Genomic DNA, 13848 nt, shown 5'->3' on the forward strand with positions numbered 1-13848 from the left:
AAGGCAGCCCACGTGCTTCTCCCCACAACGACCCTGCAAGGCAGGTCGAGCCAAGGGGGGCAGCGGCCGCCCCACAACAGGTCACACACCCAAGGAGAATTTCATGCTGGCCAAGTGGCAGGACTCGAACCCTGCTCTCTCTCCTTTTGAAAAATAAAAATAAAAATTATTTATTTGGTTTTCCCAGTTGAAGTTTTACAACCAGGTATCCAACATCTCTATAAATAAAAATGTAAATGTCTGTTTGTACATAACCAAAAATCTCCAAAAGTGCTTGACCGATTGCCTTGAAATTTTGACACAACGTTGCATGCGGATATTGCATATACTTAGATTATATAGATGTCACACCTGTGACAGGTAAAAACATGATTTTGTGGGAAAACAGCACCATCTGTTGGACGTCAAAGCAACGGACACTATAGTACAGGGTCCCCAAACTAAGGCCCGGGGGCCGGATGCGGCCCAATCGCCTTCTCAATCCGGCCCATGGATGGTCCGGGAATCAGCATGTTTTTACATGAGTAGAATGTGTCCTTTTATTTAAAATGCATCTCTGGGTTATTTGTGGGGCATAGGAATTCATTCATGTTTTTTTCCCCAAAATGCAGTCTGGCCCCCCACAAGGTCTGAGGGACAGTGGACCGGCCCCCTGCTGAAAAAGTTTGCTGACCCCTGCTATAGTACATTATTTACTCCCAGGATGCCGCGGGGGAAATAAGGACAGCAAATGGACAAAAATTCAAAGATTCACAAAATGTTTAGGGGTATGCGTCCCCCTGCGTCCCCCCCCCCGAAAAAAGCACTGCCTATTGTTAATCATTTCCTCCTGCATTTTTTATAAAAATAATAAACCACTGGTCCTGTTAGCTAGGGATCATGGGAGTTGTAGGCCAAAACATCTGGAGGGCCACAGTTTGGGGATGCCTGATCCAAACCCTTTTACATCCCCATTAGATCCAACAATTCACCATTAAATTACAAACTCTCTCTCTCTCTCTCCCTCTCCTTTTTTTCCAGGCCCTGACACTCTAACCACTGTGTCGCACTGCCCCGCAGCGCTTTTCTCCCCCTAAGCCACCTTCAATTTGTTTTTGTTTTTGTTTATTTGCAACATACATAGTGCAGACACACAAAAGAAAATAGGATGACACAAACAATAAATAAACAAAACAAACACATTTTCCAACACATACCATACAGTGAATTATGAAACAGAAATGCCAAAATACTGGAAAACACAAAAAATACAAAACTATAAAAAGCGGGGGGGGGTTAAAGAGGACAAGAACAAGAAAGAAAGAAAGAAAGAAAGAAAGAAAGAAAGAAAGAAAGAAAGAAAGAAGGAAAGAAAGGAAATTATAATTTTGCTGACTCCGATTTGACCCCCCCCTGCTCAAACTCTCCCCGATGATCATGTCACTTGCCGGGGATGCTTTTTCCCGAGATTCCGTCATGGCAAGTTGGGGGTTGGGCTAGATGACCCCTGGGGTGCCCTCCATCTCTGACCTTTTGATGCCCTGGGAAGCCCAGCCCTGCACCCCACACCCAGGCCTCTGCCTGCCCCACCCACCCACCCTCTGCGGCACATCGGGGGGGGGCACCTGAAGGCGTTGAGCTCACAAAGACCCGGACGAGATTGCAGGGCCGGCTGCCCCCCTTTCCCCGGAGGAGGTCTTGCTCCGAGAGGCTCATCCTGCCAGGTTGCAGAGTCGCTCTGCCTGCCCCGCTGCCAAGGAAGGTGCCCACAGATTGCCCCGGGGAGGCAGGTCGCCATGGCAATGTGGAGGCAGGTGGGGGAGAGTCGTCCCCCAGGGGGATCGTCAGGTGAGGCACACCTGAGGCATCCTCTGGGAGGAGAGATGGAGAAGGCCTGCGGCGGCGGCAGGATCAGGCCCAAGGGGGCTGGCCAGACGCGCCCCCCCAAAGAAGAAGAAGCCCCCCCTCCAGCAGGACCCAGTGACGGATTTATGTATAAGCTAAATAAGCTCAAGCTTATAGCCCCCCTCTCTTGGGGGCTCCAAAAAATTTAAAGGGGTAAAACCACTGGGTGTACATTTCCAAAATATTAGTATCTATCTATCTATCTATCTATCTATCTATCTATCTATCTATCTATCTATCTATCTATCTATCATCTATCTATCTATCTATCTATCTATCATCTATCTATCTATCTATCTATCTATCTATCTATCTATCTATCTATCTATCTATGCCAGTGCCAGCTTTATGTATAAGCTAAACAAGCTCTTGGGGGCCCTCCAAAAAATTTAAAGGAAAAAAAAACTTAATTATTATTTCACTGTTAATATATACTTCTTCTTAACTGTTTTTCAGTTGTTCAACAATGACTTGGATAAAATACATATTTTGTGATGTGCAAATGGCTTGAGATACCTATTAGGTCCATAAGCGACCATATAGCATAGTGTATATTCCACGCAAAAAGCAGCGGCCGCTTGTTGTTGACAAAGGACAGCTGGACATAGAAAGGGCCCCGTTACCTTCAGGAGCTGAGGGCCACATCAAACCCCAATCCGGCCCTGGCAGGACCCAACTCCTCCTGCTCTCGTTTCCGAGATAGACTGGCCCTGCCCTTGGAGGCTCGACTGAGGAACCACAAGAAACAGCAGCAGTCAGATGGGACCACGGACACCCCCCTAAGTAAATAACCAACCAATAAGTTTACTTAAGAGTCGCTCTGGACACAAGATAAGGTTTTATTGGTGCTTTGAGAGGCCCGGTTCCTGCCTGCCTGGGATCGTGAGGGTCTCTTTCTCAATAATAATAATAATAATAATAATAATAATAATAATAATAATAATTTTATTTATACCCCGCCTGTTTGGCTGGGTTTCCCCAGCCACTCTGGGTGGCTCCCAACAGAATATTTAAAACGCGATAAAACATCAAACATTGGAAACTTTTATTATTATTAATTTATTCATTTGGTTTTTTCAGATTAAAACTTTACAGTCACAAAAATACAACATAGAGAAACAAAATGCCAAGGAATCTCCTGGACTCCCCCCTCCCCTTTGTGGGTTCCTATTGTTAATAATTTCCTCCTGCATCTTTTATAATAATCTTTTATATACAAAATTCAGCATTAAACTACAAGTGTTACTCCAATCCTACTAACGATTTTAACTGTTTACAATGGTTTTTATGATAAATTATAAGTTTTCCCCATTCCGTATTTAAAATTTTGGTCTTCCGGATTTCCAATCATTTTAGCCACTTTTAAAGGCTCTTTTTCTGCCCACTCGTTGCCGTTTTGCTCACTGCCCTCGGAGGGAGGAGCCCCAAGCATGTGCAGAGTGCTTTTAAGGGTGGCGGATAATTCGACGAGACACCCCCAGCTTTTGAAGTGCTGCGTGGATCGGTGCCGGGCGGCTTGGGGAGTAACGCTTCGCACATTTGTCCCAACCTCCATTCCAGAATGAAGTTGTTCCGCATTCCCTGTCCAATAAGGTTCGCTTCCAGTGGAGTTAGACTAGAGGACCTTTAGGGAGCCCTGACTCTACGATTCTTTGGCATAACACCCCAATATCGGTTCGCACAAAGCCTGTGGGGAGGTTAAATGAGGCGCCAAGCCCCCCCCCATTTTCCAATGCCTTGTTTTTGCTTCAAAAAAGTGTCCGCTTTTTGGGGAGGGAGAAGCGGCAAAACCGTCTTGCAAGATTTTCACTTCGCTGGACAGCTTTTGCTCCTCCTCCTCCTGGTGCTCTTCCGTTTCTCGATGATGAAGTCGATCTGGTAGATGAGCAGCACGGCGAGAGAGAAGACGACCACCTGGAACGAGGAAAGGAGGACAGGAGCGCCTGTGACTGCCCTTTAAGGACCTCAGGAGAGCCTTGCAGCGGCCGTCGCAGCTGGATCAGGCCCCTGTCCTCACAAAGTCCAGCCCCCTGTCCTCACAAAGGGAAGGAGCCCGCAGGCAGGACCTGAGAGAAACAGCCGCCCCTCCTGCTCTTGTTCTCCGCCGTTCTAAGGGAGACTGGCTCTACGCATGGAGGCTCCACTTAGGAATTGTAAAAGGAGCTATGACGGATCAGGCCAAAGGGGGCCCATATAAGCCCAGCCAACCGGTTGCCCACGAGGGGAAGCCCACAGGCAGGACTACTGCCCTTGGCTTATCCTTGCAGAAACCATGCTGGTTCTTGCTCCAGCAGGGCTTGTCCTTCTCTAGACGTGGTCATTTTGCCTTCAACAACCCTTTCCCTGGATAGCCCTGTAATTTCCTGGATCTCTCCCCCTTTTTTTGTTAACGGCCTTTGCGCCAGCCTCCTTCTTGTCTATTAAATACAGCCCTTGGCTTATCCTTGCAGAAGCCATGCTGGTTCTTGTTCCAGCACGGCTTGTCCTTCTCTAGACTTTGCCATTCTGCCTTCAACAACCTTTCCCCTGGATAGGCCTGTCATTTCCTGGACTCCCCCCTCCCTTTTTAACTGCCTTTGTGTCAGCCTCCTTCTTGACTTTGAAATACAGACTTATCCTTGCAGAAGCCATGCTGGTTCTTGCTCCAGCAAGGCTTGTCCTTCTCTAGACGTGGTCATTTTGCCTACCTTTGCGCCAGCCTCCTTCTTGTCTATTAAATACAGCCCTTGGCTTATCCTTGCAGAAGCCATGCTGGTTCTTGTTCTAGCAGGGCTTGTCCTTCTCTAGTCTTGGCCATTCTGCCTTCAACAACCTGGATAGGCCTGTAATTTCCTGGAAACACCCCCCTTTTTTTAAACAGCCTCTTTCTTGTCCTTGAAAGCTTTTGCTGGAAGGGAGGCGTGTTGGCCTGCAGCCCTGATTTTGGGAGGGGGCAAGATTTGAGCCCCCTCACTCCTCCCCCGGCAGCCCCCTTGCTCACCTCCAGGACCAGCAGGCCAAAGGCCAGGCCAGCCACCAAGAAGAGGTTGCTGCGCCCCCAGCGAACCGTCTTCTCCAAGCACCCCTCGGTGTGCACCAAAAACTCGGCCTTCCAAGGCTTCAACTTCTGTGTCCCGTAGCCGCACATCGTGTTCAGCATGGCCTGCGAGGAGCGGGCGAGAGAACAGGATGGCCCATTAGGAAGGCCCCTTTGCGACAGCCCAAAGACGCCGCCTTCCGTTTGCCCTCCGGGATATTGTTGGCGGTTGGAGGTAGATTGCCTTTGGACAAGGAGGCTCCACTCCGAATAAGACGATCTGGGGAGCCCCGCAGCAGCCGACTCAAAGGGGCCCTATCTCGTCCAGCTGCCTGCGGCTAAACAGGCATGAAAGTCGACGGCCTCCAACTCTTTTCCCCACAGCAGCCGGTGTTCGGGGCAGGTTGCCTCCGAAGCTGTGCCTTGGGTGTCCTCGCAGCCTTCCCAGAAGAAGCGTCCGGCTGACCAATGTGGGGGCAGGTAGGTTGCTGGACCAGGTGGGATCCAGCTGCAGCGCTCTTCTGCTGCATGCAGTGGAACCTCGGTTTACGACTACAGTGGTTCCTCTACTTACAAATAACTCTACTTATGAATTTTTCTACTTACAAATGGAGCTCCGTCCGCAATATTGGATGCGGTTTAGATAGGATTTTTCCTACTTACGAATTTTTAGATAGGGTTGCTTCTACTTACGAATTTTTTTCTCCCAATGCAATCCTATGGGATTCGACTTACAAATTTTTTCGACTTGCACATGTGTGTTCGGAACGCATTAAATTCATAAGTAGAGGTACCACTGTACCTCCATTTACGAAAACCTCCGTTTATGAACACCGCGGACCTGGAAGTGTTTACATCCGGGTTCCGCGGCGTCGGATGCGCAAGCGCAGAAGCGATCTGCGCAGTGCATGCGTGTGCAGAAACGCTCTATTGGCGATTCGCGCACGTGCAGAAGTGTGCTTTCGGCGAGCGAATGCCTCGGCGAGCGAACGCCTCTGCGGAACGGATTGTGTTCACAAACCGAGGTACCACTGTATGTGCATGTAAGGAGTGCCTAGCTACACACATATGGGATCAGGGGCAAGGCCTCCCCTAGCCAGCTGGGAGTGAAGGTTCTTAAAGCCAGCTAAGAGTGAGGGCTTCCCAACTGTCCAAAAGAAATTTAATGTGGAAAAAATTGGGTACCTATAGAGATTTGTTATCTTTTGAAAAGGATGGTATTAAGTTGTTGTTTTTTAAAATCAGCAAGGCCTCCCCAAGCCAGCTGAGAGTAAGGGCTCCCGAGGCCAATTATGAGAGAGGGCTTCCAATGCGGGTTAGGAGTAAGGGCTTCGAGTTAGGCTTCTACCAGTCAGTGTCCGGTTTGGGCTGCCTCCTCACCTCTTTGCCTCGCACACAGCAAGAGAACGGGACGGCGCAGCTCTCCAGGCTGGGGTTCGATTCCTGGCAGTCGAAGTAAACGTTCTGGGACCAGTCTTTGTAGGAGTGGACCCCGCAGCACTCGAACTGGAGACAGAAATAAGCAGGAGCAAAGTGCCTCTGAAGAACGGAAGAAGGCTTCCCCAGCCCCCAGCCCTGGATTATTTAAAGTGTACGACGAATGCGTGAGCAAGATTTGAACACGGAGCAACAGGAGGACTCCCTTCTTCGGACGCTGGCCCAGTCCACCAGGGTGTGTGTGTGAAACAGCCGCCCTGCCCCGGGGGCCAGGGCACTGGCAAACCACGCTATGCCCCTGCGGGAAAGGGAAACCTTGGCATCACTTGCCCCCTTACCTTCTTTTGGATGTAGTCAATGAGGTTCTGCAGGTCCAGGTTGTCGCGGTAACGGGCGATGGCTTGTCCCATCAGCAGGGTGGCCTTCTCCATCACCTGGGACACGGTGGAGGGAGGGAGAGAGAGAGAGAGAGGAATCTCCCCTGCACCTATCTCTGGCCGGCAATGAAAAGTTTGGAAAATATGGCGGATGTAATAAGCCCCACTTTGCAGCAAACCGAACGGACGTCCGGAATGAAATAATTTGAGAACCAAGATACCACTGTATTGGTGAAATCAATAATAATAATAATAATAATAATAATAATAATAATAATAATAATAATAATAATATATTTATACCCCGCCCATCTGGCTGGGTCTCCCCAGCCACTCTGGGCGGCTTCCAACAGAAGAATAAAACACAGTAATCTATTAAACATTAAAAGCCTCCCTGAACAGGGCTGCCTTCAGATGTCTTCTAAAAGTCTGGTAGTTGTTTTTCCCTTTGACCTCTGGTGGGAGGGCGTTCCACAGGGCAGGTGCCACCACCGAGAAGGCCCTCTGCCTAGTTCCCTGTAGCTTTGCTTCTCGCAATGAGGGAACCGCCAGAAGGCCGTCGGCGCTGGACCTCAGTGTCCGGGCAGAACGATGGGGGTGGAGATTTCAAAAGAGAAAAAGAGAGAGAACCTGTATGCCCGAAAAGGTGCTCTAATTCTCATGGGGATTGGACCCGGGAGAGCTTCGGGGTGCAAAGCGGGTGCCCCAACCACTGAGCTGTGACACACACACACCCCGTCTCCCCAAATGCCAACCTACGCAGGCGTCATTTTTGTTTTGTTTTGCTTACCATGCCGGAGAAGAGGAAGCCCAGAACGGCAGCCACCACTTGCAGGACGAAGATGACGAGCAAGAGCCAGGCAAACTGGGGAGTGAAAGCGGAGAGGTGAGCAGAGAATCAGAGCCGTGGAGTTGCGACGGGACACCCGAGGGTCATCTAGCCCAACCCCTCTGAAATGAAGGAATCTCAGTGAAAGCATCCCGGACAGGGGGCTGAAAACCTCTAAGGAAGGAGAGCCCACCGCTTCCCGAGGGAGGAGAAGCTGCTGGAACATCTAGCTGAGATATACCTAGGGCAGCTGTTCCAGCAGCGATATTGTAAAAGCCCATTTTTGTCACGTCGCAAAAATAAGCCGCACTTTTCACGGTCGGAATTGGGGTGGGGGGTGGGGAGTGTGGCTTATATTCAGGCCAATATGGTATAAACTTATTCCAGACGATTATATCTTTGTGGCTCTGGTTATCTATGTTTTATTTAATAATAATAATAATAATAATAATAATAATAATAATAATAATAATAATATATTTATACCCCGCCCATCTGGCTGGGTTTCCCCACCTACTCTGGGCGGCTTCCAACAAAATATTAAAATACAATAGTCTGTTAAACTTTCTCTATCCCTTGTAAAAAAAAAAAGTCTTTGGTGTATTATCTGTTGGCAAATGGCACTGGTCAGTAAAAGCTTTTCATGTATGGCCTGGCTTTTTGTCTTTGATTTAGAGTAGCTCTTGGCCGAGCCTGTACTGGCCCTAACAGGGCATAGCATCTATAAAATATCTATATATCAGTGTATCTGATGAAGTGTGCATGCACACGAAAGCTCATACCAAAATTAAAACTTAGTTGGTCTTTAAGGTGCTACTGAAGGAATTTTTTTTTTATAAAATATCTAGTTTTTTGAGCATGGCAGCAGATGGAAGTGCTTGCTTGGTCATGTATATTTTACTTGCTGTTCAGAATAAAATCTGTAATCCTCTCGCCCGCTTGCGTTTGTTTTGCTTCTGAATCTAATTTTAAAAGAACCGTCTTGCATTTGGCCAAGACCCCTGGAGATTCTGCCATGTGGGGTTTGAAGCGGAGACTTTTTGTGTGCCAAGCAGGGCCCCCGCCGCCGAGTTATGCCCCGTCCCAAACGGGCACCCTGTCTGTGTCCCTGGCAGGGGGTGGCTGCCAGTTAAGAGAGGGGGCTTCCCAACTGTCCAAAAGAAATTAAATGTGGAAAAAAATGGGGTACCTATAGAGATTTGTTATCTTTTGAAAAGGATGGTATTAAAAAATCAGCAAGGCCTCCCCAAGCCAGCTGAGAGTAAGGGCTCCTGAGGCCAACTATGAGAGAGGGCTTCCAATGCTGGTTAGGAGTAAGAGTATATTGAGAAGCAAAGCAGCTAGTAAGCCTGATCTTTATTGAACTGTTGCAACAGGGTGCTCCCCTCACACGCAGGAGAAAGGAGGAGGACCCAGAACAAAGGGGTGCCTGCCCTTATATAGACATTTTGAAATTACCTGCCCTGGAGCTCAAGACCACCCCTCCAGACATCATACCTACATCACAGAAGGGGTACATAGCACAGGACCACCTCCCACAATACATCATACAGTACCTACATCACAGGGGGCGGTCAAAAACAGAATCCTGGGTGTGTTGTTTATCTCCTGTCTGGCAGTTTACCTGTTTGCATTATCTGGGGCTTGGCCCCTCTTTTGTCATTCTAGCTACTCAATTCCGGAATCCAGGTCCCAGGTCCCAGCCTCACCCCATTCACACCTTAAATTTGCCTTACAGATGAAGATGTTGGACTATATGGAACTTGCTGACCTGACCGGAAGGCTACGCGACCGGGGAGAGGAGAAGACGGAAGAGGAGTGGAAGAAATTCAGAATTTATTCTAAAAAATATTGTAGAATTGATATTTGAAGAGGATTATAAGCAACTGTGCAGGTTGTAGGTTAGGAAATAAGGGTGTAAAATTATATAGGTTAGATATGTAAGTCGGATAGTTGAATAATTTGATTTGAACCTGCGAAGTTGGAGATGTATTGAACCGTTAGAAAAGATGCTCGTGGAGGTCGATTATTGAATTATGAAATTAGGATATTGGACTGTTGATTTTTATTCTTATTTTTATTCTTTATTCTTTCTCTATTTTCTCTTAAATTTGGATGTTTGAAGAGGATATATGTAGTAGGAGAATGTTGTTTCTTTTTTCTTGTTTATATGTTCGAAAATGTTAATAAAAAAATAATTAAAATAAAATAAAATAAAGGTGCCCTTAAGGCAGGACCTGTGAGCACAGAGACAATGGGGAGGTTTTTCCATTACCATTTCCTCCCTCCTTTCAGAGAAACGTTTGGTCAGTTTTGGGAGAGTCAAAATGGTTTCAGGGCTGTCTTCCTTTGCTTGCTACATTTATATATGACCTTAAATTTCACATACCGCCTTCAGAAGCAGGGTGACGTCACGCAAGGCCCCCAGGCAGCCGACGAAGGTGACGCAGAACACCAGGACGCCCACCGCCAGCAGGACGAGGGAGGGGTCTGCCAGGAGGGAGTCCACAGCGCCTGGAGGGAGGCAGAAAGGAAAGGAGAGGAGAGGCCGCCCACGCACCCACCTGCCAGGTGAGGGACCAGCCCAGAGGAATGGCATCACCTAAGCCAAGAACCAGGCACAAAGCCAGGAGTCTCTCGGAGCCAAAGCACAGGGATTTCGAACTCGTGGCTCTGGACCACAGCTTTGGAATCTTGGGCTCTGCTTTGATTTCCTGGGCAGCAGACAGCAGTATTCCTCTTCTCACCCCGGCCTTTGGCTGATAATTGTTGTAAGCAAAACCTGCCCTTACAGAGTCCTTTGTAGGTTCTCCAAAGGTAGGAGAAAATAACAGAGGCCAAGCAGAGAATATTGAGAAGCAAAGCGGCTAGTAAGCATGATCTTTATTGAACTGTTGCAACAGGGTGCTCCCCTCCCAGGCAGGAGAAAGGAGGAGGACCCAGAACAAAGGTGTACCTGCCCTTATACAGACGTTGATGTATGGAGGGGTGGTCTTGAGCTCCAGGGGAGGGAATTTCAAAATGTCTATATTTACGTATAAGCTAAACAAGCTCTAGCTTAGGGCCCCACTCTCTTGGGGGGGGGGGACACACAAAAATTAAAGGGGGAAAAAACAACTGGATGTACATTTCCAAAATGTAAGATAAAAACCAAATGAAATAAAACCTACATCCAGCAACAGTGTTTTATGTTGTGTCGGCTCCTAGGATGTAAGTCAAGGGCCCCGCCTGCTAGCCTGCTCCCTCAAATATGACTACTTTGCTCCTTTCTGTATAAAGGGTGCCTACATTCTGCATGTATGGCTTGGGATACCTATTAGGTCCATAAATGGCCATAGAGCATATATTCAACAAAAAAAAACAGCAGCAATTGGTTGTTGACAAAGGACACCTGGACACATCGAGGGCCCCATTACCTTCAGGAGCTGAGGGCCGCATCAAACCTCAATCCGGCCCTGCAATCATGCAATTAAAAGCAAGAAAAGCAGCTTATACTTATATAAGCAGCTCATTTGCAACATACGATCAACTCGGCTAGACCTGCATGGCTGCTCGACCTCAGGTGCTAAACCAGCATTTCCCAAACTTGGGTTTTGGGGCTACAATTCTTATCCACCCTGACCACTGGTCCTGCTAGCTAAGGAGGATGGAAGTTGTAGTCCAAAAACAGATGTAGCCCTCAAACCACTGTAAGCAATCAAGGAAAGGCACTCCACACATGCTCAGGAGCTATGCAATATTCATCTCACATGCAGTTTTTTTCCCCTTTAAGGGCCAGCAGGGCTGCCTAGAGTTTAACTCTACACTGCCCTCCCCAATCTAGTGTTCCTAGACCCCCCCGAACCCCTATTCGAATGAAGCCCATTGCCCCTCTGAACACAAAGGAAATATTGTGGAGTTTTAAAAATCTGGTGCAACTTAAAAAACAAAACAAAACCCATGGGAGAATTGGAGATGGAACAATCCTGCTTCTTACCAGGCAGACAGATCCAGTATAACACAAGGATGGTAATAGATATTATATAGAACATTTAGAAATGAGACCAGGAAAAAAGGCAGTCCTAATGTTGGTAGATGCCGAGAAGGTGTTCGACAATGTATCCTGGAGATTGACTTTTCTGTGGGCCACAAAACCCCAGTGCCAATCAGGATGCCCCCCCCACTCACCCCCTTCCTTGGAGAGCCTGGCGTAGATCCCGACGGCTACCATCAACCCACCGGCCACCTGCAGAGGGGCAGAAACACAAGCCGTTTGTGGCATCCTGTTTTTGCAAAAAGGGTGCCGCACTCATGCCCTGTGGCTTGCTGTGGGCAGGGCAGGTCGGGGCTGTGCCAAAGGAGAGGAGCCAGCCCCGAACTCCCTGTGGGCCCCGAGGGAGGCCTTGGCAAAGACGGCCCAGCCTCCGAGAACAGCCTTTGGGTGAACTCCTAAGCCCTCGGAGGCTCGCTGCCAACACAGGAGCCAGCCGTGCCAAGGCTCTCAACTCACCCAGAAGAGGTAGCAGGAGGCAAACAAGGTGTACTTGATGACTTGGTTGGTGCGCATGGTTCATGCCCGCCCCTTTGAGCCAGGGGCAACCCTCGGGCAAGGCCCGGCGGCATGCAGGGCAGAGATATCTAGCCCCCCCCAGCTGGTTTTGGATTCCAGGGGAGGGGAGAGCCAGAGAAGGAAGCAGACGGGCGTGGAATGCAGAGAGCAGGAAGGGAGAGGCGAGAAGGAAGGTGCGCTGCCTGCAAAGGGCATGTCAGAGGCAAGCGCCGGCTTGTTCCCCTGCCTAGCGCAGAGCAGCGGATTCAAACTACAAGAAAGAAGATTCCACCTCAACATTAGGAAGAACTTCCTGACAGTAAGAGCTGTTCGGCAGTGGAATTTGCTGCCAAGGAGTGTGGTGGAGTCTCCTTCTTTGGAGGTCTTTAAGCAGAGGCTTGACAGCCATATGTCAGGAATGCTTTGATGGTGTTTCCTGCTCGGCAGGGGGTTGGACTGGATGGCCCTTGTGGTCTCTTCCAACTCTACGATTCTATTCTATTCTATTCTATGGCCCTGGGCTTCTCCTTCTGGAGAGGAGGGTGGAGACTCAAGGCAGGGCAGCCCAATCCAATCCAGGCATTTTGCCACCCTCATTTTTCCAGCCCCAATTTTAGGAATGGCACCATTCTGTCCTGCCTTGCTGGGAGGTTCTGGGCAGCAGAATTTAAGAAGGATGTGGACAAGCTGGAAGGTGGGCAGAGGAGGAGGGCGACCAAGATGATCAAGGGTCCGGAAACCAAGCCTGATGAGGAACGGTCGAAGGAGCTCGGGGTGTTTAGCCTGGTGGGGAGGGGGGGGAGGAGACTGAGAGGAGATACAGACACCATCTTCAAATATCTCATGGGCTGCCACGTGGAGGATGGAGCGAGCTTGTTTTCTCCGGAGGGCAGGACCCGAACTCGTGGCTTCGAGCAACAAGGAAGGAGATTCCGACTCAGCACTTTCTGATGGTAAGAGCTGTTCGACCGTGGGGTGGAAGGGGGCGGACTCTCCTTCCTTGGAGTTTTTTTTTAAGCAAAGGTTGGATCTGTCAGGGATGCTTTAGATGAGATCCCTGCATTGCAGGGGGGTGGGCCAGATGACCGCTGGAGATCCCTCCCAACTCTTCAAATCTATGGTTCTGTGACCTCGGAAGGCGGCACTCCCCTGGTGGGAAGAGCTCCACCAAAGCCCAGCCACCTTGCAAGCAAGCGTATCTGTGCACAAGTTTACATCTGCTTCTTGTCACTTGTGAATGGCGTACCCGCATTTCCAGGCCGGCTGCTCCCTAAGGAATCCTAGAACAACTTTAATGAGACGGATTCGTTACAAGGTGAGACTCTGAAGGTGTATTATTGGTGGAGGGGTGGATGCGATCTTTATTTAAAGTGGGTGGAAGAACCTGAAGCCGGGGGGTGTGTGGGGCGGGAATGTGGCCCTTCGGAGCCCTCGGTTTGGCCCCTCACTGAACATGCTTTGCACCCTAGAATCATAGAATCCTAGAGTTGGAAGAGACCACAAGGGCCATCCAGTCCAACCCCCTGCCAAGCAGGAAACACCATCAAAGCATTCTTGACATATGCCCATCAAGCCTCTGCTTAAAGACCTCCAAAGAAGAAGACTCCACCACACTCCTTGGTAGCAAATTCCACTGCCGAACAGCTCTTACTGTCAGGAAGTTCTTCCTAATGTTGAGGTGGAATCTTCTTTCTTGAAGATAGAAGCTCTCCAGCTCTCCTCCTGGAGAGCTTCTGACCGGCTGGAAATGCCTGCCCTTCGAATCCTGGCTCTTCCT

The 13848-nt window shown here is 49.0% G+C and overlaps 1 protein-coding gene across 2 annotated transcripts; it reads right to left on the bottom strand.

Moving 5' to 3' along the window:
• Positions 1–2939: 2939 nt before the first annotated feature.
• On the bottom strand, positions 2940–12304 carry LOC118085924 (tetraspanin-33). Of its 2 annotated transcripts, XM_035117030.2 has the most exons (9): positions 12033–12063; positions 11711–11768; positions 10960–10998; positions 9933–10057; positions 7505–7579; positions 6676–6771; positions 6281–6406; positions 4865–5026; positions 2940–3798 (listed from the first exon to the last, which is right to left on the bottom strand). In XM_035117030.2, exons 3-9 carry the CDS (start codon positions 10979–10981, stop codon positions 3691–3693), a joined length of 714 nt encoding a protein of 237 aa, XP_034972921.1. In that variant the 5' UTR covers positions 10982–10998; positions 11711–11768; positions 12033–12063; the 3' UTR covers positions 2940–3690. The 2 variants fall into 2 exon arrangements, with proteins under 2 accessions (XP_034972921.1, XP_034972920.1); XM_035117029.2 differs by lacking the exon at positions 10960–10998 and having other exon boundaries at positions 12033–12304.
• Between the last annotated feature and the right edge of the window lie 1544 nt (positions 12305–13848).

This window comes from Zootoca vivipara, chromosome 6 (genome assembly GCF_963506605.1).
Source record: "Zootoca vivipara chromosome 6, rZooViv1.1, whole genome shotgun sequence".
NCBI classification, from domain to species: Eukaryota; Metazoa; Chordata; class Lepidosauria; order Squamata; family Lacertidae; genus Zootoca; species Zootoca vivipara.